Source organism: Chiloscyllium plagiosum, unplaced genomic scaffold, assembly GCF_037043375.1.
Source record: "Chiloscyllium plagiosum isolate Xiang-an unplaced genomic scaffold, Cpla_swu_hap1 HiC_scaffold_32, whole genome shotgun sequence".
NCBI lineage: Eukaryota > Metazoa > Chordata > Chondrichthyes > Orectolobiformes > Hemiscylliidae > Chiloscyllium > Chiloscyllium plagiosum.
The window spans coordinates 18,908,732-18,936,464 of NW_028270170.1; the positions used below are offsets into that span (position 1 = coordinate 18,908,732).

A 27,733-nucleotide genomic window follows, 5' to 3' on the forward strand; every position below is an offset into this window, starting at 1 on the left:
GGGAATCGGCGGCGGCGGCGGCGGGTGAGTGAGTGAGTGAAACCCTGGGCACTGCGTGTGTGTGGGGAGGGGGCGGGCAGAGGGGGGTAAACATTCCAGGGGCAGGATGTGCGAGTAAGCCCCACTGAAAGGTAAACGGTGTCAGAGGCGGTGCGGGCGGTGAGGTTTGGGCTTGGGGAAATGGTTGAGGATCTCCGGCCTGTGCCTCCCCCTTCACCTCGAGGCCGGCCAGAGACACCTCTGTGAGGAGGAAAAAAAATAACTTAAAAAGCAAAAGGCTTCGCAGAATGATCGCACATGAACAAGAGTGGGGCCACTCAGCCCTTCGAGCCCCCTCCTCCATTCAACACGATCCCGCCTGGACTGGATTTCACCCCGAATTCTACATTCCTGCGAACCCCAAAAATAATCCTTCATCTACCCCGCCCCACGCCTTGGAAAGTCAACAATCTGTTTACCTTTACCCCCTTCCCTACTTGGAAAGTCAACAATCTGTTTACCTTTACCCCCTTCCCTACTTGGAAAGTCAACAATCTGTTTACCTTTACCCCCTTCCCTACTTGGAAAGTCAACAATCTGTTTGCCTCTGCTTCCCAAAGAGAAAACTATTTGAGGATTCTGACACTGCCTTTTTGAGGAAAGGGTTTCCAAAGACTTTCAACCCTCTGATAAATTTTAGTTTCTTCATCTGCCGTCAGTGGTCGACCCCTCTATTTTAAAACGGTGTCCCCTTATTTTAGATTATCCCATCAGAGGAAACATCCTTTTTGTGTTCACCTGGTCAAGACACCTCGTCTCTGGTGTTTCAATCAACTCACCTCTGACTCTACTAAACTCCAGAGGGGAGAGCTGTCCAGCCTTTCCTCATTAGGCAGTCTACATATTCCAGTCTATGAAGCTGTCTCCTGAATTGCTTCCAGTGTGTTAATGGTCTTCCCTAAGTACAGTCACCCGTACTGTACACAGTATACTATTTGTGGTCTCACCAATGCCCTGTAATTCTGAAGCATAACATCCCCACTCTTGCATTCAGTTCCATTTCCCATAAAGCATAACATTCTATTAGTTTTCCTGAATATTTGCTGTACCTGAATATTAATGTTCTCCAATTTATGCATTAGGATACTTAGATCTCTCTGCATCTTAGAGCTGTGCAACCTTTAGGTAATATGCTTTTTTTAAAAATTATTTTTGCCAAAATAGACAATTCCAAACTTTCCCCATTATATTCTCATTTTCCAAATCTTTGTCCACTCAGTTATCCAATCTATATTCCTTTGTAGGCTCTTTTCGTCTGCTTCTCACTTCATTTTTCTACCTATATTTGTGCCATCAGCAAATTTAACTATCATGCCTTTGATCTCTACATTAAAATTATTTATATAAACTGTAAAACGTTGAGGACCCAGCACTGACCTCTGTCGCATTCCTCTCATGGCATCCTACCAGCCTGAAAAAGACCCATGTATTCCTACACCAATTCCTGTTAGCCAGCCAATCTTTTATCCAAGCTAATATGTTACCCCAACACTGAGCTCTTATTTTCAGTGATAACCTGCAACGTATTGAATGTCTTCTGGAAATCTAAGTACAATACATCTACTCATGCCTCTTTATCCACAACAGAGGTTACTTACTCAAATAATTCTGATAAGTTAATTAAATATGATTTCCCTTTGACAAAACCAAATAGCTCTGCCTGATTTCCTTGAACTTATCCAAATGCCCTGTTGTAATGCCTTTTAATAATAGCTTCTAATATATTCCCTATGACAGATGTTAAGCTAATTGACCTTGATTCTTGATTTTTGCTTGCCTCCCTCCCTGTTTAGTTATTTTCCAATGTTACTCTTTATTCAGTCTAAAGTAAGCTTGTTGGAATCTAATGAGTTTTAGAAAATTAAAACCAACACATCAACTATCTCAGAACATACTTCCTTTAAGATCTTACGATAAAATCCATTTTTGTCAAATCACTGTTCCAACAACTTACTCAGTACTACTTCCTTGGTAATTGAATTGTTCTTTAGTTTCTCACTCCTATTCAATTCCTTATTTTTGGGATGCTATTTGTATCTTCTTGAATGAGCACCAACACAAAATATTTGCTCAGTTTGTCTGCCGTCTCTTTATCCTCCACAACTAATTCCCAGACTAATTTTCTATAGAAACACTTACTTTGTTAACTCTTTTCTTTTTTAAGTATCTGAAGAAATTTCTCTCTACTTTCAAGGGATTGAACTGAGAAAATAATACCAGAAATATCTGAAGAAGATTGACAGGCAGAGAGTGTTTCTTTTTAAACAAAGGCTGAGGGCTAATGTAATAGAAGTCTTTAAAATTATGACGCATTTAATGGGTGAAGAAAAATACGAGAACACAGTCACCCAGAAATTCAGTGGAGAATTTAGAAGGATTCTGTCGACTCAAAGAGTGATGGGCACTTGGAATTCACTATACAATGCGGACTGACAGAAGCAAACAATTTGGATGCATTTCTGGGAGAGCTAAACAAGCTTACAAGTGAAAAAGGGAATAGGATACAATGATTAGATTTGGATGAGGAAACATGGGAGATGGCTCTAGTAGGTCACACCAGGATGAACTGGGCTAAGTGGCCTGTTTTTATGCCATATTTCCTACATTAAATGGTTGAAGGTAAATCTGCTAGATTTTAGAAGAGTAAAAGGCGATTTGATTGAAACAAAAAGTCCTTAAGGGTGTTGACAGTTCAGATATAGAGAGGATGTTTACTTCTAGGAGAATCTAGAACAAGTGGTCACTGTTTGAATAGCAGGGGTTGTTCATTTAAGGTAGAAATTAAGAAAAAAAATCTTCTCTCCAGGTTGAGAGTCTTTGGAACTCTGTGTGAAAAGGTGTTGGAAGCAGACTCCTTGAATATCTTAAGGGCAAAAGTAGTTAGATTTTTGTTAAGAAAGAGCTTGAAAGGTTATCAGAATAGTCAGGATTTCAATTAGTTCAGCCGTCATCTTATTGGCTGGCAGTGCAGGCACAACGGGGCTGAATGACCAAGTTCTGTTTCTGATTTGTATATTCACAAATCAGTGCTATACTTTCAAAAGATTGTCAGGGAAATGGGAACATGGGAAGTAAGGCAAATTAATTTTGGCGGAGTTTTAATGGGCACGAGCAAACTCTCCAAGATGGCACGGGCAAGTTTGCCAAAAGAGCAGTAACGAAGAATGCAAAAAAGAAATTATAGTGAAGGTTAACAGGGAGATTAAACAGATATGTCACTGAGGTCAGGTGTGGAAAGCATCTCAAAAATGAGGATAAGAGTTTTGACATTGTTCCATAAACATTCATTGAATTAGGTCTTACAAGCGGCTGGTATTATGGAAGAGTCACTTATATGGAGCAAAAATAGTGGTGTTATGGATGTGATGGGTTAAGGATAAGGTGTGTACGAGCAAGGGGAACATTTGAAAGGTCAGGACTTGAGCTAACAAAATTAAGAATGGATCTCAGAAGTAACTGCTTTGGAAACTGCTTTTGTATCTTGGGAAAATATATGGAGATGTATGTACAGAGGTTTGGGTTTTAACTGATATCCTGGAAATGCCACATTTCCCACAGTTTATTTTTATACTAAAAGTAGTATAAGATATTGTGTTACCTGTGCTATTTAATTATCCATTTATTTCACTGGGAATACCAGTGGTATTCATGCTAATTGCCTTGCTTTCTGTTAGTACTTGAAATGGCAACACAGCAAAATGATAAATCCTTATAACTGAAAGTATAAACTCATCACTCGATTTTATAATTGGTCACACAGTTCTTTGAACTCTCCGATTTAATTCCAAGACTATACTTTGTTAGCTAACCTCAGCAGGTAGGGAAAATAAAAATGATTTTTATCTCAGTGCTGACAGCAATCTTGTGACGCTTACAAGGTTTGCACAAGTGAAGATTGATAATAACAGGATTGAGCCCCCACAGAAAACTAATCATTCTTACACACTGTCTGGGTAGGTCACTTTAATCTTTTCTGGCCTGAGGAACTCCTACAAATGCTGGCACTGTCTGACTGAGATCCCTCATTGCTTTACACTTTTTGTTGACACTTGCATCGTAAACTCTTACCTGTGGCCTGAGTCAGACCTTAATTGTTTTGACAGGGGTGTTAAGTAAAGTGCAACAGGAGATTTAGCATTCTCAAAATCAGCACATCCATTTGTATTTCTGTAGACCCCAGTTTAAAATGACTGGCGTTTGGCAGCAGAATTTTGTGTTCAATGAATTTGTGTCTGTGAAAAACATGGATCTGTGCTGACTGAAACTTGAGCCTGCAAGTTGGGCTGGTTCGAAGAGATCTGTGGCTACAAAGCTTTTATATGTGCAGAACTGATAATAATTCTAACATTAATATAAATTGAAATATGACCATGTAACCACTAATTGGAGCTTTCAAATCACAAACTTGTATTTATGAGCAGTAATAGTCTCATCAGCATATTGGGGCAACTATTTTGAGATTAGGGGTCCAAATGTTTACTTGCTTTATATGGAGTTACAGTACTCAAGTGGATTTAACACTGCACTAAAGTAAACATCACACAGGAAAGACAAAACAGATCATTTCATTTCTACCAAACCCAGTATCTTTCCAAATCAAGAAGCTCATACACCAAAACATTATTAGTATCTGAAATGCCTTGTCTGAAAAGGTGGTGGAAGCAGATCCACTCGTAACATTCTGGAAGGAATTGGATAACTACTTCAAGGAACGGGTATCGCAGTGCTCTGGGGAAAGAGCAGCGAAGATGTCGTTAAAAGTAAAAAAAAAAGATTTCCCTCCTGTGGTATTCATTTGTACCTCTTATTTCTGGATTCAGTTTAAAACCGCATAGGTTGCATTGCCATGGACAGAATTTGTGTTTTCTCACTGTCAGTAAAATGTATGTATGTGTGAAAAGAGGTTTGTTTCCATTCCTTTTGGTTGTTTATTCCAAGTAAGCCCTTCTGTGAGTTTGTAGTGGAGAATGTTATTTATTTGGTGATGTTTGCTGATAGCCTATTGCTATGCACACGATTCCAAAGAAGATCATGTCAAATTTTGTGTGTGATGTCATGTTCAAATGCAGCACTGTAGATGTGCATGGAAATGCATGCATTTGAAATGTGCTAGCTGTGGGGAGAGGGAACATGTGATAGGATTGGAGTCCCCTGGAAGGAGGAGGGCACAGAAGCTGGAAGACCCATGTCTCCTCTCTTGCCCACCTTCAGTGTTTGCCTGGTAGCTCCCACCCACCAAAGGTTTCCGAGTCTCGCTCTTTCCCTCACCAATCCCTCCAACTCCTGGGGGTCTCTCTCTTGCTCTCATTTCTCTTCCCGCCCCCCCCCCGCCTCCTCAATTTGATCATACCCTTTTGATTATTATTTGTGAATGGCAATGGATTCATGTCTGTCTGGAATGTTACTTTGTCCTGTCTTGAGAAAGAGGCGTAATTCTTGCCCAGAAAAGAAGTAATGTAATTTTTAAAATAAAAACAAAGAAGTGTAGACGCTGGAGATCTGAAACAAAAACAGGAAATGCTGGAGAAACTCAGCAAGTGTGCTAGCATCTGTGGAAAGAAAGACAAAGGGGTCACTGAACTCGTAACATTAACGTCAGATGCTGCCAGACTTGAGATTGTCCAACATTTTCTCTGTTTTTATTTGCAGGTTATCTTTTGGCCATTGTGCCCAGTTTTTAAAATATGAAATATGGTTTGAAGTTAAAAAGAGGACTTGTCAGCATCTAGCAATATATTCCAGTTGTATTTTGTGGATTGAAATGAGTAAGTTCGGTGTTTACAGGATTGTCTTGCAGGCTTCTAAACAAAGTACAATCTCCTAATCAGTTGCTAACACAGAATACTCTGGCACGCTACTATTTTGTTTCCAGATTCCTTTGGAATGGAATTACCTTGGGAGAAGTAGAGCTGGAATCTCAAATATTCTGAAGTCACCAGCTATTCAAAAGAGGTGAACAAAACCTAAATTTATGAATTTTTCTGACTGATTTCTCGGTACTGTGTAAATTTCAAGTTGCAGCATGCATGTGGTTAGAAATTGGTTTGACTATTTCTAGTTTAAAATTCAGCAGCCGTGTTGGTCAGATCCTTAAACCACAGCAGAACTGGGGGTTATTTCAAGTCACAGCAAGTATCACATCTCTCTTAAACTTTTAAGCTGGCAACTGTCATTTTGTCTGTCTTCCACAGTTGAATCCTTCACTTATTGTTGATCCTTCGAGAAAGACTCATAGATTGTGTAGTCACAGCCTTCAGTGATCTGTTTTTCTCATTGTTGTTCTTAACAGGTAGGTCCTTACATCAAAAGCTCTTCTTTAAAATTAATTCTCATGATGTGGGTGTCACCGGCTGGCCAACAATTATTGTGCATTATTTATTGCCCAGAGGGCAGTTGCAAATTTGGCTGAGGGACTTATTGATGACTCTCATGGTCACAGAAGCTGATTGTTAATGGACAGGGAATTATTGACATTTATCCTTTAAGCCGAAGAATTGGCTTGTAAATATAGGATGCTTGCCACCAGCCTTCACTCTCCATGTACCTTTTGATGTATATCAACCATTGGATCAAAAGGTGGATAAGTAATCTGCTGTTTGGATTGGCTAACTAGATAAAATATTTGACCTGTATTAACTGCCTGCACAGTTATCAAAGGCATTGGTTGTGTGCCATGACCATTAACATGATCTCAGGAACTCCTGTGTAGGTTCCACATAGAAACTGTTCTAAAATAGATCACTTGAAATCATGCTTAAAGACTATGGAGTCTGACCTATTTTGATTTTCTGTTTTCAGTGACATTTTTTCATAATTACTTTTGCAGATTTTGTTTACTTTTCTGCCATTGTCCTGTTTTGAAATAATATTACATTGTTTGGTGTTTACTGTTTGTGTTTAATACATTTACTTCACTTGCATTATTCCTGGAGATTTGTCCTAATTTCCTTTCACACACTTTCATGTGTTTCACCATTTTATGGACCCAGATAGATAATGAATAGCATGTGGTTGCCAGGAAACACTCCAGGTTTTGTGACTATTAATCAACTTGGATAGTTAAAGAATATTTATAATTTGCAGCCCAAACGTCAGTAATCTCTAAAAGTTAGCTCGCAATTACTTTCTCAGACCCTCTGACATCTGCAAATAGGTTGTCAGAGGCTTACAGGGCCATCAGATTTTTGGTTGACTTGTCATTTTCTCTGGTTGGTAGTTCTGGTACTACATAAAATAGTTCATGTTTTCAGTTATCTTTGTAAGCTTGAAGAACTACAAACAAATTGATGGTTATCAATGGGTGAAAAAATGCCAATAGAAACTGCTGTTTCCTGTTCCTGCTGCTCTTAATACCCCAATGGTATCACATTGTTTTACATCAGTTCTTCAGATATATTTGGAGAGGGGCCTTGTCAATAGAGATTGTATATCTATTGATGATCCCTCATGCAATATTTTTAAAATCATTTCTTTTTAGAATAAATTCTCTTTATTTAATTCTTTTGTTTCTTTGCCTTTTCTAACCTTCCCAATTTTCTTATACTTCATAAACTTGTGGCAGCTCTGCAAATATCTTGGCTAGTGGCAATTATTTATCTGTAATATGTACAATGAATGTTAGCAAACAATTTCTTACCAAGCTTTGAGCCATTTCCAGTCACCTAAATGCCCACATTATCTATCTTTGCATCATTATCAAGAGCTTTTGTCTTCCATGACAATCTGTGTATGAAAAATCTCTTTTACACTCTGGCTGTAATAAAACAAATTCAAAATATATTACTTTTTCTGCCTGTCACTTTTTTATCTTTCTCAATTGCATTTTCCTTTCCCAATTTTTATTTCACTTTTTTGGATTTGATTTCTTAGTTTATACTTTTTTCTTTAAACTTTTAGTGCCTTAGTAAAGGCTCCTAAATCTGGTCAGTCTCCTGTGTATATGTACACTCATGTAGTTCATTTCACAACTTTTGACTTCCCAAAGCACCTTAAACTAGTGAAGTAACTTTTGAAGTGTAATCACTGAGTTTAATCTATGAAACATAGTAGCCAATTTACCTTGGAGCAAAGGAACTTGAGGCAACATGATTGACATATATAAAATTGAGGGGCGTAGATAGCGTAGACAGGAAGGAATTATTTCCCTTGGTTGAGGGATCCATAAATAGAGTCATAGACATGTACAGCATGGAAACAGACGACCTGATAGGTGTACCCTAGAACTCTGGGAAGCTAGAGAAGTGATTGCTGGGCCTCTTGCTGAGATATTTGTATCACCGATAGTCACCGGTGAGGTGCCGGAAGACTGGAGGTTGGCTAACGTTCCACTTTTTAAGAAGGGTCGTAAGGACAAGCCAGGGAACTATAGACCAGTGAGCCTGACGTCGGTGGTGGGCAAGTTGTTGGAGGGAATCCTGAGGGACAGGACGTACATGTATTTGGAAAGGCAAGGACTGATTAGGGATAGTCAACATGGCTCTGTGCGTGGGAAATCATGTCTCACAAACTTGATTGAGTTTTTTGAAGAAGTAACAAAGAGGATTGATGAGTGCAGAGCGGTAGCTGTGAACTATATGTACTTCAGTAAGGCGTTCGATACGGTTCCCCATGGGAAACTGGTTAGTAAGGTTAGATCTCATGGAATACAGGGAGAACTAGCCATTTGGATACAGAACTGGCTCAACTATAGAAGACAGAGGGTGGTGGTGGAGAGTTGTTTTTCAGACTGGAGACGTGTGACCAGTGGAGTGCCACATGGATCGGTGCTGGGTCCACTACTTTTTGTCATTTACATAAATGTTTTGGATGTGAGCATAAGAGGTACAGTTAGTAAGTTTGCAGATGACACCAAAATTGGAGGTGTACTAGACAGCGAAGAGGGTTACCTCAGATTACTACAGGATCTTGACCAGATGGGCCAATGGGCTGAGAAGTGACAGATGGAGTTTAATTCAGATAAATGCGAGGTGCTGCATTTTGGGAAAGCAAATCTTAGCAGGACTTATACATTTAATGGTAATGTCCTAGGGAGTGTTGTTGAACAAAGAGACCTTGAAGTGCAGGTTCAAAGCTCCTTGAAAGTGGAGTCACAGGTAGATAGGATAGTGGACAAGGCGTTTGGTATGCTTTCTTTTATTGGTCAGAGTATTGAGTACAGGAGTTGGGAGATCATGTTGCGGCTGTATAGGACGTTGGTTAGGCCACTGCTGGAATATTGTGTGCAATTCTGGTCTTCCTATCGGAAAGATGTTGTGAAATTTGAAAGGGTTCAGAAAAGATTTACAAAGATGTTGCCAGGGTTGGAGGATTTGAGCTATCGGGAGAAGCTGAACAGCCTGGGGCTGTTTTCCCTGGAGTGTCAGAGGTTGAGGGGTGATCTTATAGAGGTTTGCAAAATCATGAGGGGCATGGATAGGATAAGTAGACAAAATCCTTTCCCTGGGGTTGGAGAGTCCAGAACTAGAGGGCATAGGTTTAGGGTGAGAGGGGAAAGATGTAAAAGAGACCTAAGGGGCAACTTTTTCACACAGAGGATGCTACGTGTATGGAATGAACTGCCAGAGGAAGTGGTGGAGGCTGGTACAATTGCAACATTTAAGAGGCATTTGGATGGGCATATGAATGGGAAGGGTTTGGAGGGATAAGGGCCGGGTGCTGGCATGTGTGACTAGATTGGGTTGGGATATCTGGTTGGCATGGACAGGTTGGACCGAAGGTTCTAGGGGCATAAATTTAAGGCAAGGGGCGGGTGGTTTCAATGGGATGTGAGAAATTTCTTTTTAACCACCCAAAGAGTGGTGGAAATCTGGAATTCACTGCCTGTAAGGTGGTAGAGGTAGAAACCTTCATAACATTTAAGAATTACTTAGATATGCACTTGCAGTGGGCATGACAATAAAATCATTAATTCGTTCGTACAGGGCTCGAAAATGGAAAATAAAATAGTTAGGTGCTTGTTTTTGACTAGCACAAACTTGATGGTGCCTTTTCTGTGTTGTGGACCTCTATGAGTCAATGAGAACTTCCTGCTTTTCTTCTTGTAATTTAAAAAAAACTCTATTGAGTAATTTATTCGCTGAGATAAGGATGACTGTCATGATATTTGTTAAGATTAACATTGATTTGTGCATCTGAATATTAAAACATATTGCCTTTGCATGGGAGCAGTTACAGCATCAAGCGAACACAAGATGGAGCCTTGATTTGTCCTTTCATAATCGTTTAGCTTCTGAACCAGAAATTAGTTTTTAAGTTAGTGATGAAGGACCTTTAGTTTAAATTTTTGCCCAAGTAGAGGAATGCAAAAAAGGTTGTATAATCCTTCAAAACGTCTTTCTTTCCCCAGCCTCATTCTCCTTTAGTCAATACACACTAAACTAACAAAAGCTGTATTTCAAAGCACAAAGCTAGACCAGCACATTAACTCCAATGTGACTTAAGAGACTGTAAATGTTGTGATACAGGTTTGTAATTTTAAGGTTTGAAATGTATTTTGAAATGTTTTCAGTAATTATTATCTCCATAGAGTATGACTCTTTATTTTGATTTCATATTATAGGACTAGTATAAGAAGCGATGGGTAAATCATTCTCTCATTTGCCTAATTTTGCAAGACAAAGCAAGAAAGGGGATGCAGCACCCATCGTGCCCGAGACTGAAAGAACAGTTCTGGAAAACACAAATGAAATACAAGACAGTAATGGAGAGGCCAGTTCTCATGTTCCTTACGTAGAGTTTGTGGGAAGAGAGAGTATCACATGTCCCACCTGTCAAGGGACAGGACGAATACCCAGAGGTAGATAATTTTCTTATCACGTGAGCAAGAATGATGGTGTGAGTCAAGCAGAACATGCTTCATCCTCCCTTTCTCCAATAGTAACTCCCTGCCACTGTCATTTAACGGAGAGGAAAATTCCAATGTAACCAAGCAATAAGAATTCCAAACACAGTGTTGTTAGTAATACATCTGTCAAGTTTGGGAAGAATTGGGACTGTGTTTTATGAAGTAGTATTGATGCCAAAAATATACTATTGGCATTCTACTTGACATTATTTTAACATTTTTTTTCATTTCAATGCTGTGCCCTCTCCCATAGCTACATGTGTTCTTTATACATGCTGTCTGGCCTTTGTTGATGCTGCTTTGGATTTAGAAATTATATGAATCAGTGTTGCCACTGCTTGTGATTTACCAGAGAGAACATTGCTAATGGTTTGGACACTCTCTAGATATCTACAATACGAACAAATGCCAGTTTCCATTGAAACTTCTTTGTTCCTTTTGAACAAATATGAGTTTTAGTGAAAGTGTCTTGGCATTGGCTCTTTGGGAGAATTATTTGCAGTTCTGCTCTGTAACTTGGATCCATGTTACCTTGATGAGTTTTAATGGGGTTCAGACTGTCTCAGGAATTGGAGCAAGTAGGGGAACAATGAAGACCAAAGTTAGCCGATTTAGCTTTATCACAAAAATGTTGCAAATGTTGGAGACTGAAATAAAAATATAAGAAGCTGGAAATACTCTACAGGTTGGATAACAGGTTGTAAGAGAAACCAAGTTAACAATTCAGGTCAATAACCTTTCATCAGTTTATAACCTGAAGTGTTAACTCTATCTTTCTCTCTCTACTGAGAGACTATGACTCTTAGTAAAGGGTGATTTATAATTATTTTGATCACCTGCATGTTACCCAATCCATATATTGAATTAGTCAGCCAAAGATTTTCAGAGATTTCCAAAGGTATTTTTGTAAATATAAAAAGTTATTTATGATAATACGTCATTTCCCTGTCCAGACATCAACACTCAGAATTCAGCTCTTTTAGTTATTTTAATCAATCATCTTATGACACACCTCAGAGATAGGTGGAACTGGAACCTGGATATTCTGCCCCAGAGGTAGAGACACTCCACTACACCATAAGGCCCTTGAATTCAGCTCTTATTCTTATAAATAAATCTAGACATGTTATGGTATACCTTGGGAGCAGATGGGTCTTGACCAATACAAATCTGACACAAGAGCTTGATTGGTGCTGAACTCAGATCTTTGTCAATCAATCTGTTCAGACGTGTTTTGATGCACTGGAGCAGGTCAGACTTGAGCCCAATCTTCTTAGGTCAAAGGTAGGGACACTCCAATGCACTACAACAGTTAGTGGGAACTCAACTTTTTAAAAAAATTAACTTGTTTGGACACATTACAACTGATGGGGCATGTACACGGACCTTCTGGTTTCAAGTGTAATCTGATCAAGATGGGTCATATCATGTCTGAACAGGTTGGTTAAAAATACCTAAGAGTTGAGTTTAGTGAGGCACATATGATTTTAAAGAAACCTTCTTAATAATGGTGCATTGCCAAATATTACTCTCGTGCCTTTTTAAAACACACTAAAAGGAAAAAATGTTTTTCACAAACTTTGCATTTTGGAAAGCAGTTCAAAGCCAGTGAGGCACTTCGAAATTCTTGTTAGTCTTATGAGATAGGAAAGCAGAGCAGTAATCTACCCTCAGTAAGTTTACACCAACAATATTGATTTGTTGAGCGATAGTCACTTCTTGCTGATGTTGATTAAGCAATAATATTGGCTAAAATCTGTACAGTTGGATCATTTTATGGCTACCTCAAGGACTTTGATTGGATGTCTCATCTGAAAGGTGACACCTTTGACTGTATAGCCCACCCTCAGTACTGCCTGGAGTGTCAGCAGAGACTATGTGCTCAATTCTCTTAAGTTGCACTTTATTGAAAGCTAGTGAACATAATCCCACAGACAAAAGCTGGCATCAAATTACAAAATTTCACTTGTAATGCTATAGGTAATATGATGTTTCAAAAATGTTATTTCTTTATTTTCTTGCATTTCCAGGTCAGGAGAATGAGCTGGTTGCTCTTATTCCATACAGTGACCAAAGGCTACAACCACAGCGAACGTCAGTATTAATAGTTTATTGTTGTAACAGTTCAGATATCACTCACAGCCAGAAAGAATAAAATTGGTTCCAATGCTGGGATATGATTTCTTTGCAGGAAGCTTTATGTGGCAGTCGCCGTGCTGATCAGCCTCCTGATTAGTGGACTTGCAATCTTCTTCCTTTTCCCACGTTCCATTAAAGTAGAACATGTGGGTATTAAGTCAGCCTACATCACTGATGACACAACGAATTATAAAGTTATTCTTAAAATAACGGTAGGTCCATCATAGATGTAATTTAAATTCTGGGAGGAATAGATTGGTACCAAAACCAGCATGACCTGTGTAATGTGGCTTCTGTGATCTATACTGTCTATTGTAAAATGAGAAAATATCAGTTATATTGGGATATTGATCGGTGCTTAAATTTGAGTTAAGGTAAATTATTATGGTGCATTTAGGGCAACTTTGTTCTGCAGCATCTAATGCAAAGAGTGGCAGTGGAGGACAACAATTGCTGGCCTTGCCATTAACACACACATCCCTTGGAAGAATCTTTTAAAAAAATATCCAGCAGTGACTGCCTCCCTATTCTAAGGAACATAAGAGAGAGCAGCACCTGGACATCTATATCACACTGTTGAATTGCTTGTTTCCTCATTGTTTCAGTTAAGCATCCAGAAGATTCTAGTGCATAACATAAAACTGCCCATAGCTCAGCACTATTTAGTACAAATTTCACATTTTACTCTGAAAAGCCCAAATGATGGATGTTATGGAAAATGGAGAAGGGTCTGCTGCTTATAGAGAATTAAAATAATGAGGTTATGGTTAAAAGCTATGAGCAGGATTAGGCAATTTACCTCACTTTCCTGCCTACTGTCCATAACCCTTCAACCCATTACTAATTAAAAATCTGTCTCCTCCTCAAATTTATTCTCTGTGTTGTGGTTCTGTTCACCGAGCTTGGAATTTGTGTTGCAGACGTTTCGTCCCCTGTCTAGGTGACATCCTCAGTCCTTGGGTGCCTCCTGTGAAGCGCTTCTGTGATCTTTCCTCCGGCATTTGTAGTGATTTGAATCTGTCGCTTCCGGTTGTCAGTTCCAGCTGTCCGTTGCAGTGGCCGGTATATTGGATCCAGATCGATGTGCTTATTGATTGAATCTGTGAATGAGTGCCATGCCTCTAGGAATTCCCTGGCTGTTCTCTGTTTGGCTTGTCCTATAATGGTAGTGTTGTCCCAGTCGACTTCATGTTGCTTGTCATCTGCTTGTGTGGCTACTAAGGATAGCTGGTTGTGTCATTTCGTGGCTGGTTGGTGTTCATGGATGTGGATCGTTAGCTGTCTTCCTGTTTGTCCTATGTAGTGTTTTGTGCAGTCCTTGCATGGGATTTTGTACACTACATTGGTTTTGCTCATGCTGGGTATCGGGTCCTTCGTTCTGGTGAGTTGTTGTCTGAGAGTGGCTGTTGGTTTGTGTGCTGTTATCAACGCCACATTCACAGGAATCCGATTCACTAGAGAGGAAGAAAAGGACAACCAACTCCCATTCCTAGACATGATGATACAGAGAACACCTAATGGAGAATTCACCACAAAGGAAAGCCACTCACACAGACCAAGTCCTGAACTATGAAAGCAACCACCCCAACACACACAAAAGAAGTTGCATCAAGACACTATTCAAAAGGGCCACAACACACTGCAGTACACCAGAACTGCAAAAAGAGGAAGAAGAACACCTATACAATGTATTCGCCAAAAACGGATACCTGCGCAATTTCATCAACAGATGCCTAAGGGAAAGACAACGGAACGAGGACATGCCACAACCCAAAGGACTAGCCACACTACCATACATCAAGAGCATTTCCGAACAGACAGCCAGACTACTGCGACCACTAGGACTCATAACAGCACACAAACCAACAGCCACTCTCAGACAACAACTCACCAGAACGAAGGACCCGATACCCAGCATGAGCAAAACCAATGTAGTGTACAAAATCCCATGCAAGGACTGCACAAAACACTACATAGGACAAACAGGAAGACAGCTAACGATCCACATCCATGAACACCAACTAGCCACGAAACGACACAACCAGCTATCCTTAGTAGCCAAACACGCAGATGACAAGCAACATGAATTCGACTGGGACAACACTGCTATTATAGGACAAGCCAAACAGAGAACAGCCAGGGAATTCCTAGAGGCATGGCACTCATCCACAGATTCAATCAATAAGCACATCGATCTGGACCCAATATACCGACCACTGCAACGGACAGCTGGAACTGACAACCGGAAGCGACAGATTCAAATCACTACAAATGCCGGAGGAAAGATCACAGAAGCGCTTCACAGGAGGCACCCAAGGACTGAGGATGTCACCTAGACAGGGGACGAAACGTCTGCAACACAAATTCCCAGCTCGGCGAACAGAACCACAACAATGAACACCCGAGCTACAAATCTTCTCACAAACTTTGAATTTATTCTCTGTCCTAGCATTCATCACAGTCATCATAATTCTATGACCCTTTGAGAGAAATAATTTCTCCTCATTTAGGCTTTAGATTTCCTACCCCCTAATCTTAAAACTATGACCTCTCATTTTAGACTGCCCAAGGAGGTATCATTATCTCAGCATCTACTTTGCCAATCCCCTTTAGCATCTTGTATACCTCAACTTGATCTCCTTTCATTCTTTTAAACTCTGTAGAGTATAGGCATAAACTGTTCAATCCCTGTTCATAAGGCAAACACATTATCTCTGGAACTAATCTAATGAACCTCCTCTGAACTGCCTGCAATGCAAGTAAGTCCTTCAAAGATAGGGCCACCACAATATGCAGTACTCCAGGTGTAGTCTCAGCAATGTCATGGACAGTTGGAGCAACACCTTTGTACTCTCTTCCTTTAGCAAAAAATGTCAAAATTCCATTTGCCTTCCTTATTACCCACTGTACCTGCTAATTATCTGCTGTTTGTGCACTAGTACCCTGACCTCTGCACCGAAACACCCTGAAGTTCCATTTACATAAGTTGCCTTTCCATTCTTCTGATAACCTCAAATTTAATCAGGTTAAACTCCATCTGCAAAATTTTGGTCCATTCACATTTCCATTTTTAAATTTCTTATTTCATTATGAAACGTACTTTCCCATGTATCTTAATGTCATCTGTAAATTTGGCTATTGCACCCTCTATCCCTGCATCTATGTTATTAATATAGGTTGCAAATAATTTGGGCCTGAGAACCGAATCCTGTGGCTTTCCGTTAGTTACATCTCGCTAATCAGAAAAAGACCTGTGTGTCCTGATTCTGTGCTTTCTGTTGGTTAGCCAATCCTCTATTAAAGCTAATAAACTAATCCTAACCTGAACCCCATGTTATCTCTCCTTGTATATTAACTCTTTGAGTGGGACCTTAACAAATGTCTTCTGGAAATCCAGAAATACTACATCTACATGAAAGCGAGTTTTGAGAAGGTTTGTAGCTCAAGTTGAGGTTCTGGATGAAGGTTTGTTCGCTGAGCTGGAAGGTTTATTTTAAGACGTTTTGTCACCATGTGAGGTATGGTTAGCCTCTGGACAAAGCAAGGGTGAACATATAAATAGAAAGCAGGAATCATCAGCAGTGCTTCGTCCGCAGGCTCACTGAAGATGTTACCGAGTATAGTGATGAAACGTCTGAAAATGAACCTTCCAGCCCAGCGAGCAAACTTACATCCACATAGAGTCATGGAGACGTACAGCTGGAAACACATACCAATCAGATATCCCAACCCAATCTAGTCCCACCTGCCAGTACTCGGCACATATCCCTCCAAACCCTTCCTATTCGTATACCCTCCAAATGCCTTTTCAATGTTGCAATTGTACCAGCCTCCACCACTTCCTCTGGCAGCTCATTCCATACACGTATCACCGTCTGTGTGAAAATGTTGCTCCTTAGGTCTCTTTTTTTATATCTTTCCCCTCACACCCTGAAACCTATACCCTCTAGTTCTGGACTCCCCCACCCCAGGGAAAAGATTTTGTCTATTTGATTGCATTAGGTTAGATTCCCTACAGTGTGGAAACAGGCCTTATGGCCCAACAAGTCCACACCGACCCTCCGAAGAGCAACCCACCTAGTTCCATTTCCCTCCCCTTTTATCCTATCCATGCCCCTCATACTTTTGTAAACCTCTATAAGGTCACCCCTCAGCCACCGACGCCCCAGGGAAAACAGCCCGAGCCTGTTCAGCCTCTCCCGAAAGCTCAAATCCTCCGACCCTGACAACATGCTTGTAAATCTTTTCTGAACCCTTTCAAGTTTTACAGCATCTTTCCGATAGGAGGGAGACCAGAATTGCACGCAATATTCCAACAGTGGCCTAACCAATGTCCTGTACAGCCGTAACATGACCTCCCAGCTCCTATACAAAGGAAAGCATGCCAAACGCCTTCTTCACTATCCTATCGACCTGTGACTCCACCTTCAAGGAGCTATGAACCTGCACTCCAAGGTCTTTTTGTTCAGCAACACTCCCTAGGACCTTACCATTAAGTGTATAAGTCCTGCTAAGATTTGCTTTCCAAAAATGCAGCATCTTGCATTTATCTGAATTAAACTTCTCAGCCCATTGGCCCATCTGATCAAGATCCTGTTGTAATCTGAGGTAACCTTCTTTGCTGTCTACTACACCTCCAATTTTGGTGTCATGCGCAAACTTACTAACTATACCTCTTATGCTCCCATCCAAATCAAGGCATATGGAGTTTCATTCAAATAAATGCGAGGTGCTGCATTTTGGGAAAGCAAATCTTAGCAGGACTTATACACTTAATGGTAATGTCCAGGGGAGTGTTGCTGAACAAAGAGACCTTGGGGTGCAGGTTCATAGCTCCTTGAAAGTGGAGTCACAGGTAGATAGGATAGTGAAGAAGGCGTTTGGTATGCTTTCCTTTATTGGTCAGAGTATTGAGTACAGGGGTTGGAAGATCATGTTGCAGCTGTACAGGACATTGGTTAGGCCACTTTTGGATTATTGCATGCAATTCTGGTCTCCTTCCTATCGGAAAGATGTTGTGAAACTTGAAAGGATTCAGAAAAGATTTACAAGGATGTTGCCAGGTTTGGAGGATCTGAGCTAGAGGGAGAGGCAGAACAGGCTGGGGCTGTTTTCCCTGGAGCGTCGGAGGCTTAGGGGTGACCTTACAGAGGTTTACAAAATTATGAGGGGCATGGATAGGATAAATAGACAAAGACTTTTCCCTGGGGTCGGGGAGTCCAGAACTAGAGGGCATAGGTTTTGGGTGAGAGGGGAAAGATATAAAAGAGACCTTATGGGCAACGTTTTCACACAGAGGGTGGTACGTGTATGGAATGAGCTGCCAGAGGATGTGGTGGAGGCTGGTACAATTGCAACATTTAAGAGGTTTTTGGATAGTATATGAATAGGAAGGGTTTGGAGGGATATGGGCCGGGTGCTGGCAGGTGGGTTGGGATATCTGGTCGGCATGGACGGGTTGGACCGAAGGGTCTGTTTCCATGCTGTACATCTCTATGACTCTATGATTCTATTTATATAAATGATGAAAAGTATTGGACCTAGCACCGATCCTTGTGGCATCCACTGGTCACAGGCCTCCAGTCTGAAAAACAATCCTCCAGGATCTTGATTATCCACTTTGTATGATGCCTTCATGTCTTATTAATGGGCTGTCGATTGCTAATTTCCTTTTTTCTTTTGCCCCTTTTTTCTTTTGCAGAATATTATAAATGTAACAAACTATAACTTCTACAGCATCAGTATTACAGATCTCAATGTGCAGATTGTGTTTTTTAATGAAGTTCTAGGAACTGTCAACATCAAAAACACTACAGTTTTCAGACCCCTGGGAGGCGGCCAGGTAATGAATATTGGCTCAGTTACGTGTGTGCAATTGATGTCGTTGCTGTTTTAACAGCAATGTTAATTACATTTTCAACAGGTTACCCAAAGCAACGTGATAGCACATCTTTTGAAAATGTAAAACTTGTATCTACTGATACCAGTAGCATTTACTTGCATCCTCATTGGTTTTGTTTGCTTGCATTTAGCTCTACCAGGGGCAGCACGGTGGCACAGTGGTTAGTGCTCTGCCCCACAGCACCAGGGACCTGTGTTCGATTTTCACCTCGTGCGACTGTCAATGTGGGGTTTGCACATTCTCCCCGTGTCTGCGTGGGTTTCCTCTAGGTGCTCTGGTTTCCTCCCAAAATCCAAAGATATGCAGATTAGGTGAATTGCCCTCGCTAAATTGCCCCTAGTGTTCAGGGATGTTTAAGTTTGGTGCATGAGTCAGGGGTAAATGTAGAGGAATGGATCTGGATGGGAGTCTTTTCGGAAGGTCAGTGTGGACTTGTTGGGCCGAAGGGCCTGTTTCCACACAGTAGGGATTCTAATTCTGAACTTCTGCATCTTGTCAAAAGCAGATCTAGCCAGGTTTTGGCAGCTAAATATATACAGTAAAAGTCTTTAACTTCAGACACATGCCTCACAGTCACACACTTGAAAATGAAAAGTAATAACAAAATACTATGGACAGTGGAAAATGAAAACAAAGTATTGGTAATACTTTAATTTAAGATTGGGACTTGCTCTGACATATGATTTGTTTTTTGCAATTACAGCAGCATATAGTATCCGTATACATTAAAACAAATAATGGTTTCCTTTTGTTCAATCAAATTTTAGCAGTTTCTCAGACAAGTACATGAAAATACAGCATCTTTATTGTTGCAAAAGCAATATGGTGATTGTAGCCCCTGCAGGATTTTAAAAAAAGTTAGAGGAGTTTATTGGAGGCATAGTTAATTGATAGGTATGAAGTTGGATTTTGCAGATAGGAAATATTCCTTGTTAGAAATGCATTTTGAGTTTTGCTTTCTGTTTTTCTGAAATTTAGACCAGATGCACACCATAAACCTCACTAATTATTGAGGATCACTAATTATTAATGAGTGCTGCATATAATTAATTCAGTGTGGACAAGCTATCACAGATTATTTCCTAACACAGATGTAAGGAGGACATCACTATAATACTGCTGTCAGAATTTCAAATTTGTTATGTTTTGCTTTACAGTTCAAACACTTTAGTGAATTTCATTGTTAGTGTGATTTATATTTGTAACTAATCACTGTTGTCTTCATTCAATAGATAAGATGATTTGCACACATCTTTTTATACTCTGTCAGGATCATGTGTCTATTGCTGTTCTGTATAGCATGATTACGTATTTTCCTGTGTTTCAGATTTTCTATGAGGTGACTGCCATCCTAGATGATTTAGGCATGTAGTAAGTATTATAATAAATTTTTGTTTAGAATTGTCAGGTCATAACCGAAATGGCAGTGGTTAGTAACTATTCCCTTGAGTTTTACATAATGAAAAATAGTCTCACCTTTAGTGTAGCAACAAACAAAAGTTACACTATGATGTAAAAGAAATAATTAGTATTCATTTCATGCCCTTCATGACTTCAGAAAGTCTTGGAATGTGTCACAGCCAACTGAATAATCTCAATGGCAAGGTCGCACAATTCATGATGAGTTGCAATTCAAGTTGTATTGGTTGAAGGCTGCATTTTGGCCAGCACTAGGAGGATTTGCTGCTCTTAATAGATCCCATTGTGCATGTTTTACATTCAGCTGAGACTTTGATATGACATTAAGTGCAGCAAGCCTCTGACAACCTCTCAGTGTGATATTGACCTGATAGTCTCAATTCTGTACTCTGTTTTGTACCAATGTTTAACCCAAACGTTTCTGATTCAGGTGTGAAAATAACTAATTGAGCCAACCTAACACATTTAAAATTCATCTTTAGAGGATGTCTAAGGCAATTGTAATAATTTAAAACTCCTACCTTTTGGGCATTTCCAAATAATAGTTACATCTTTCAGTTCTGTTGACTTGTTTCCTTAAGATGACATCTCTTGTTGAGCTACTGTTCTGCAGTCTCTGGCATCTGACATTTCTTCATTATGTGAAGCTCAGACAGTGATTGCATTGATAGCATTAAAATTAATTTAAAATTAGTGGTATCCCTGAAATAACCTAATTATGGTGCATAGTAGATTCATTGATAGAACCACTAACAGTATACAAATGTTAATGAGTAATTTGCAGTATGTATCAGAGAATCTGTAACATTATCTTTTCTTTTTATCTTTAAGCCATTACTGCACAATGCCTGAAATCAAAGTGCACAATATTGTGATCTCAATACAGTAAGTACTGCAAGACTAGGCCATTTTCTTTAGTTGGTTGAGTCTATTTGCAGATGTAATTGAAGTAAGTGAATAGAGTTATAGAGTCATACAGCATAAAAACGGGCCCTTCAGTCTAACTAGTCCATGCTGAACATAATCCCAAACTAAACTAGTCCCACGTGCCTGCGTTTGGCCCATATCCCTCCAAACATTTTTTCATGTAATTTATCTAATGTTTTTTAAACGTTTTAACTGTATCTGCATCCGCCACTTTGTCTTGGAAGTTTATTCCACACCCAAACCACGCTCTGTATAAAAACAATTGCCCCTTATGTCTTTTTTTTAATCTTTCCCCTCTCACCTTAAAATATGCCCCCAAGTCTTGAAATCCCACACCCAAGGGAAAAGACACCTGACATTCACCTTATGTGTACCCCTCATGATTTCATAAACCTCTGTTGTCTGATTTCTTTTGTTTAATTAGATCTCTATACTTATCCCTTTGCAGAGCATGCTTTCGGTGCATCCCAGATCTAAAGAGAACAATGTAATGGCCACATATCCACATATGTTTCCCTTCTATCATGAAGGACAGGATATTCTGTTCTGCATAGGCAGCTTTTTTTCTGTGCAGTGGTGATTTCTTGAACGAGACCATTTGTTTTTTTGTTGCGGTTCCCTAATAAACTTGAATATTAGAATAAAAGAGTTTCATCCTGGATTACTCTTTTAATGCTGTTCTGTACCTGTGCTTACAACTTCTTCTCCATCTGGCATGCTTTGCACAAGCAATCTGATCTTCTGTACAAAAGCAAGAATATGCTGTCCTTTTCAATTTCAATACATGCTTGTAAGTTAGAGCCTCAGTCTCTATGTCCTTGATCCAGAGATGACTTGCAGTTTCTATCACGTCCTTCACATCTTGCATTTTTCCATGTATCACTGCACTTGGGAAGCTGCTGCTGACAGCTAGTCACATTTAAACTTGTGAAAGCCAGTTATTTAATCCTGTTAATGTAGAAACCTTCCTGAAATATAAACAGAGTTGGAACTATCATTGACTGCCAAAATCGATCTGCAAATCAAATGCAGCACCAGTCTTCCAAAACTGTGTTTGTAAAAATAACAGCATGAAATTATTGTTCATTCTAATATTTTTTTCCTATCTTTTCCAGAGCAACAGTGACCGCTTGGTATTTGTCGCATTCTGAGCAAGTCTCCTTTGATGCCTACCAATATGTTGATTGTGGCTCCAACACCACCCACCTTCACAGCCCCTACTACCCTTCTCAGGGCAACCATTTGCAAGAGTTGCTCAGTTAACACAAATGGTATTTTTGCCCTTTCACTAAAGGCTTCCAGCATGGCACAAACACGTCCTCCTCTGTGTGTAGGTATTGTGCTCCTGGACTGATGAGATGATCCATCAGCCAGTTCTGCACACGTCTGCCTGATTATTTTATAGTGCTCTGTGTGGCAGTGTTACACGTGTAAGAGGAGTACATTAATTTGGGATGTCAAGCGTGTAATGGTGATTTGATAATCTGACAGTCTAGTAATAGAACATTCTGCTGAACTACCAGAGCTGGAAGATAAGATAAATTTAACTAGGGAATGACTAGGAACTGAACTGTGAACTGATATTTGTTAGTTCATTTCAGATATAATAGCGGCACCTTTTGTGGCCTCTAAATTTAAATATACATTTCCTTAAAAAAGTCACCTTTCATTCATTAGGCTGTTGCCCCCTGTTAAAAGGGACACAAATGTATAGAAAGCTTTTTTTTATGCAACATTTGTATGTGGCATTCTGGTCAACATCTGGAAGGTTCTTGTGCATTTATGGATAATGAACACTGCTATCTCTGAAAATACTTAATTGCAGAACAGCAGTATTCCCAATCACTAATGTGCAGTGACAGCATATACAAAGTTAGATACCCAACACATTCTGAATGTGTTATTTACTGTGTTCCGAAAAGCCACATTGTTTACTATACTAGTGCCACTTGTGAATATACACTAAAGCTCCTGCATGGTCAGTGGATAAATGTATAGTGAAATTCAGCTACACTGGTCAAGATGACCTTCCTTTTGATCCTGACTTGTTCTGATTTTAGATGATCTTTAATGATTTCAGTTCAGAGAGAGAGGTTATATAATTCAAGTGTAGTTATTTCACTGCCCCTGAACTAGGGCACTGTGATTCCTGCTTTAACTTTGAATGTTAGGTGAGTTTAAGATTGGTCTGATGGTTCCTGTAACTGAATTGATTGCAGACCTTCAATAACAGCCCCAAACCGGTGCCAAAGGATGCATAAGAAACCATATTGCAGCAGGATGACATCCCTTCGGCAGAGGGGAGAGAAATGTTGGAGGGGATTTTTTAAAATAAAAAAACCTTATCGATGAATGCTTACCAAAACTTTACAGCCAGCCCCAGAAGGTGCCCACAGTACGTAAGCATTAAAGATGTCTGAGTGTGACTGTGTCTCGGCCATACAGAGCAAATACCCCTATTTTAAAAGCCTTAGATTTACTATTGTAGATAATAGCCATAATTCAGTATTTTCTCTGTAATGTATGTAGTGTTCCCTCCATTAATTGGGGAGGACATTAGCACTTACCGCTTGCATGCATACTTAAAATTCTTTTAGTGATGGGGAGGAGGGTGCAATTATTAGCACAGAAGATGCTATTACATCTATATCAGTCACAGCTGACCACATTGTAAGTGCAGTTGTTCATCCCAGCTCGATCACTTTTAGCGATCGAAGATTGAAAGTTATTTGAAGCAGGATATTGTTCTTGCCTTAAACCAAATCATAGGAACCCAAGCAAACTTTTATCTGAAGTGTATGTTGATGGGCAGTTGAGAAGAACTCATTGTCATCATACTTGGTTGTTGAGTCGTTGCTATCCATTGGATTATGTTTGTTGCCGAGCAGGAACATTCTTTAAAACTTAGTTTTCCCACTTTCACCATGTTTTCAAAAGTGACCCAGTTAGAAATTGATTGATTGGGTGTGGCAGAATTTGTTTCCATTGAATTTGCACAAACTACATCAAATGCTTTTACTGTAGGCATCAGCTTGCAATGATTCACGTGGTCTTTTGCATTATTTTCACCTTCAGTTTTACTCATTGTTTCAACATTACTTCAGATTTGCATCAGCAATAGAAGTAAAGCTATCCTTTACTTCCTGTTATGCCTCACAGATAATTAAATGTTGTAGAATTGTTGGTATTTCTCGATTTAAAGAATATTTATCTGCTTTCAGTGTTTCAGGTCAAACTATAATCTTGTCATATCGATGTTTCAATTTGAAATTACACTTTCTCAAGTAACTGTCTTTGTCCATAGATACAGTCGATTTGGGCACCAATCATTGGTGTATTCTGAATCTTGTAATAGGAGTAAACAAATATTTGGTAGATTGGGCTTTCTTCCAGGAAGACAGATCCTGCAGGACTTCAGACTCAGTGCTGAATGGAACTGCAAATCAAAGAAATCAACCAGAACTAATCTTATGATTTGTTAATCTGTCTCATGTTGAATTATTGACCAAAGTAATAGTTATATTGAACCTGATTAAACCAATTTGTTCTGTCCTTTGTGGTGGTTGCTGATGAGTGTAAGGGGAAATTATATGGCCTTTTATTTGCATTAAACACAGCAGATTTTCACAGAATTGGTTATTTTAAATGACCAAAACAAGGAAGAACATTGGACATGTGCTGATGTTAGTCCTTAAAATTTACCCATGCTTCTGATATTTTTAAAATGATTAAAGTGCAAGTTTGATAAAGCTTGGAAACGTTTCATTGTCTAAGAAAATGTATTTCTGATTTCACTGGCTAGATGAAGTCGTTATTTTCATCCTAATGATGTTTGTACCCATGGTAGTTAGGTGAACTTGTATTTTGATAAATATTGTGTTTAGTCATTTCGATTTGCTAAATTTTCTCAAGTGCAAAGATACTTAGAGATTAATTTCTATTTAGCAGTATGATCACTTTTATGTAATGGCTGTGTTTCTTTCACAGATATTACATATAAGGTTCATTAGGTAATGTAAGGACATTTTATTCTACCAGGAATAGTGTTTATGTAATTGACACCATCTATAATTATACATCATCAAACTTAAAATATATTTCAAATTTAAACTTCTGCAGTAATATTCCTTCTTTGTCTTGCTTTGCTATACTTACCTCCTCACTTTTCTTTATTATGCATGACATGAGCATTGCTGGCAAGGCCAACGTTTAGTGCCAATCCTTTATTTCCCTCGTGGTATTCAGCTGCCTTCTTGATATTCTACAGATCATGTGGTGTAGGTGCACCAATAGTGTTTATAGGGAGGGATCTGGGATCTTCATCTAGCAACAGTGAAACAAGAAGAATAGCTTGTGTATAGAAAATGATTTCAGTGCAGATTGACATGACAGAATTTATCATTCTATGACTTTTCCTGTGTAAGTGTATTTAATTAACTTTTATGTCTGACCCTGCACTATTGTAGACACAAAATTGAGAATTGGTGTGCAAATCTGAAATGCTGCAGACACGCAGGTGTACAAATTATATGTTTAAAGTTTGAGTCCTTGACAGCCAAGTGGGTGTAATGCAAGAATTGGGAGTACATTTCTCAGAGATGTGCCTCAGTTAGTAAATTTGTGGCCTAAAATGTACTAGGCCATGCAGACCAAAATGTGTGATACTCCGTCTCTGATCTGTGTACATCTGAGCATGGACAGAGTTGGGCATGCATGGGTGGCCTCAGTGCTCCTGAGCTAGTTAACCGAAGTGTACCTGAGTTCTTGGTCTTGAGTATTACACCAACTCTGGCTAGTAACTTCAAATGATAGATTTAGATGGGATCAAGTTCTGAGGCAAAAAACTCCACATTTGAATCGTCTACCACTATTCACTGCCTATGCTGAAGCATAAAAAATATAGCATTTTGGGCAAGATGTACATAAGCGGAACTTTTGTCCACAGTAAGAATCTTCAGGAAATTGAAGGTGTAAAAGGGATTCATTTTGAGAACTTGTTTGGTATGTGTACTAAAGTTAGTGACTGAAGTATATTAAATAAGGAATTTCAACTAAAGTAATTTAGTTAACATCTCCATTCTCCAATTATATTTTAAGAATTTTAGATTTTTAAAAATGTTTTGCAATTGGCATGTTATTTTGATATTTAAATTTGCAGAGTATTTCACTCATTTTGCAGAGTATTTCACTCATTTATGCAGTAACAAAGAACACATGACCTTCCTGCAGAGTTTTGAGCTTGCTGTGTTGCACTAAAATCGCACCTAATATAAATCGACTTGAATGGAGCTTAAATGCAGTTAACATAAAATTCTATTTGCATAACTGTATTCACTTTTAAATACATAAATTGCCAGATATAAAGCAGTAAATTAAATCCTGAACTTCAGGTAAATTTAAGCTTTGTTCAGCTCCCTTCTAACGTGATCTGAACTGTGGATTAAGTTTCAATTTCGTAATTCCTTTGCAGGTATCATTATTTCACATAATTAAGCATTCTAAAGACACCTTTCAACGCAGCCCATGATAATTAGTTAAGCCTGTGAAATAAATTGCCTCATTGCAATTAATGTTTTCAGTCTGTATTACTGATAAATCATGGGATGAACACAAAAGGTTATTAAACTACATTAAATAATGACACAGCTGGTAAACCACTGCTGAAGTGTGATGTGGTTTTACTCAGCTTTTCTTAATTAAATCTGCTCAGTGGAAAGTACGCTAAAAATTTTATTTAGTAATTGAGCCTTAAAGTAATTTGAAATGTTGGTTAACTAGGTGATTAAGTAATGGGGGCTCAGTTAGCCAGGTTGAAATCAATAACTGATTTGGGGGAGTATCCCAGTTATATATCTGTATATAGGGAGAGGCATCACTCTTTTATGTAGTTGTGGACTGGGAACACCTTGTTCTGAAAGATCTTTAAATCCTGCCATTGTGAAAACTAGCCCTGAATTGGCTACTGTACATCAACTAGTTGTGAAACTTTCAGTGCACTGTTTGTACTCTTGGATTTAATTGTTCAGGTAATAAAGTAATTTCTGATGTTAATAATTGATGGTATGAAATTGCATCACCAATAATATTATTGAGCACTTTTCCATGTGTAAACCCAGTGACACTTTAATATGGTAACCACACTGCTGCAGTCATGGAAAAATTAAGTGTTGATCTTAATGCTACTCCTTACATTAGGTTATGAAATTGGGAAAGATGCTTTCATTCATTCCTTATGTATAGCCAATATGCACAACAGAAAGATAACTGAAAATTGAATTTTTGATGTCCAACTTAATCGCAAAATGATTAAATGATTAATCGCAAAATTACTTTAAATATGGTGAGTTTTGTAGAAAGTGTTGTATCACACTTAAATATTGTTTTAGTTTGGTACTACCCTATGTTTTCAAATGGATTGTCTTGTAATTGTGGCTTTGTTGCTAATTAAAAGATAATTAACATTT

General features: G+C 39.1%; 1 protein-coding gene across 2 annotated transcripts; it reads left to right on the forward strand.

Moving 5' to 3' along the window:
* Positions 1-27,733, forward strand: tmem106a (transmembrane protein 106A). Of its 2 annotated transcripts, none has more exons than XM_087977846.1 (9): positions 1-17; positions 5,911-5,991; positions 10,598-10,834; positions 12,913-12,976; positions 13,074-13,233; positions 18,723-18,863; positions 20,251-20,294; positions 21,174-21,227; positions 22,385-27,733. In XM_087977846.1, the coding sequence occupies exons 3-9, from the start codon at positions 10,615-10,617 to the stop codon at positions 22,530-22,532; spliced, it is 831 nt and encodes a 276-aa protein (XP_087833972.1). In that variant the 5' UTR covers positions 1-17; positions 5,911-5,991; positions 10,598-10,614; the 3' UTR covers positions 22,533-27,733. The 2 variants fall into 2 exon arrangements, with proteins under 2 accessions (XP_087833972.1, XP_043530963.1); XM_043675028.2 differs by lacking the exon at positions 1-17 and adding an exon at positions 6,231-6,328 and having other exon boundaries at positions 5,913-5,991.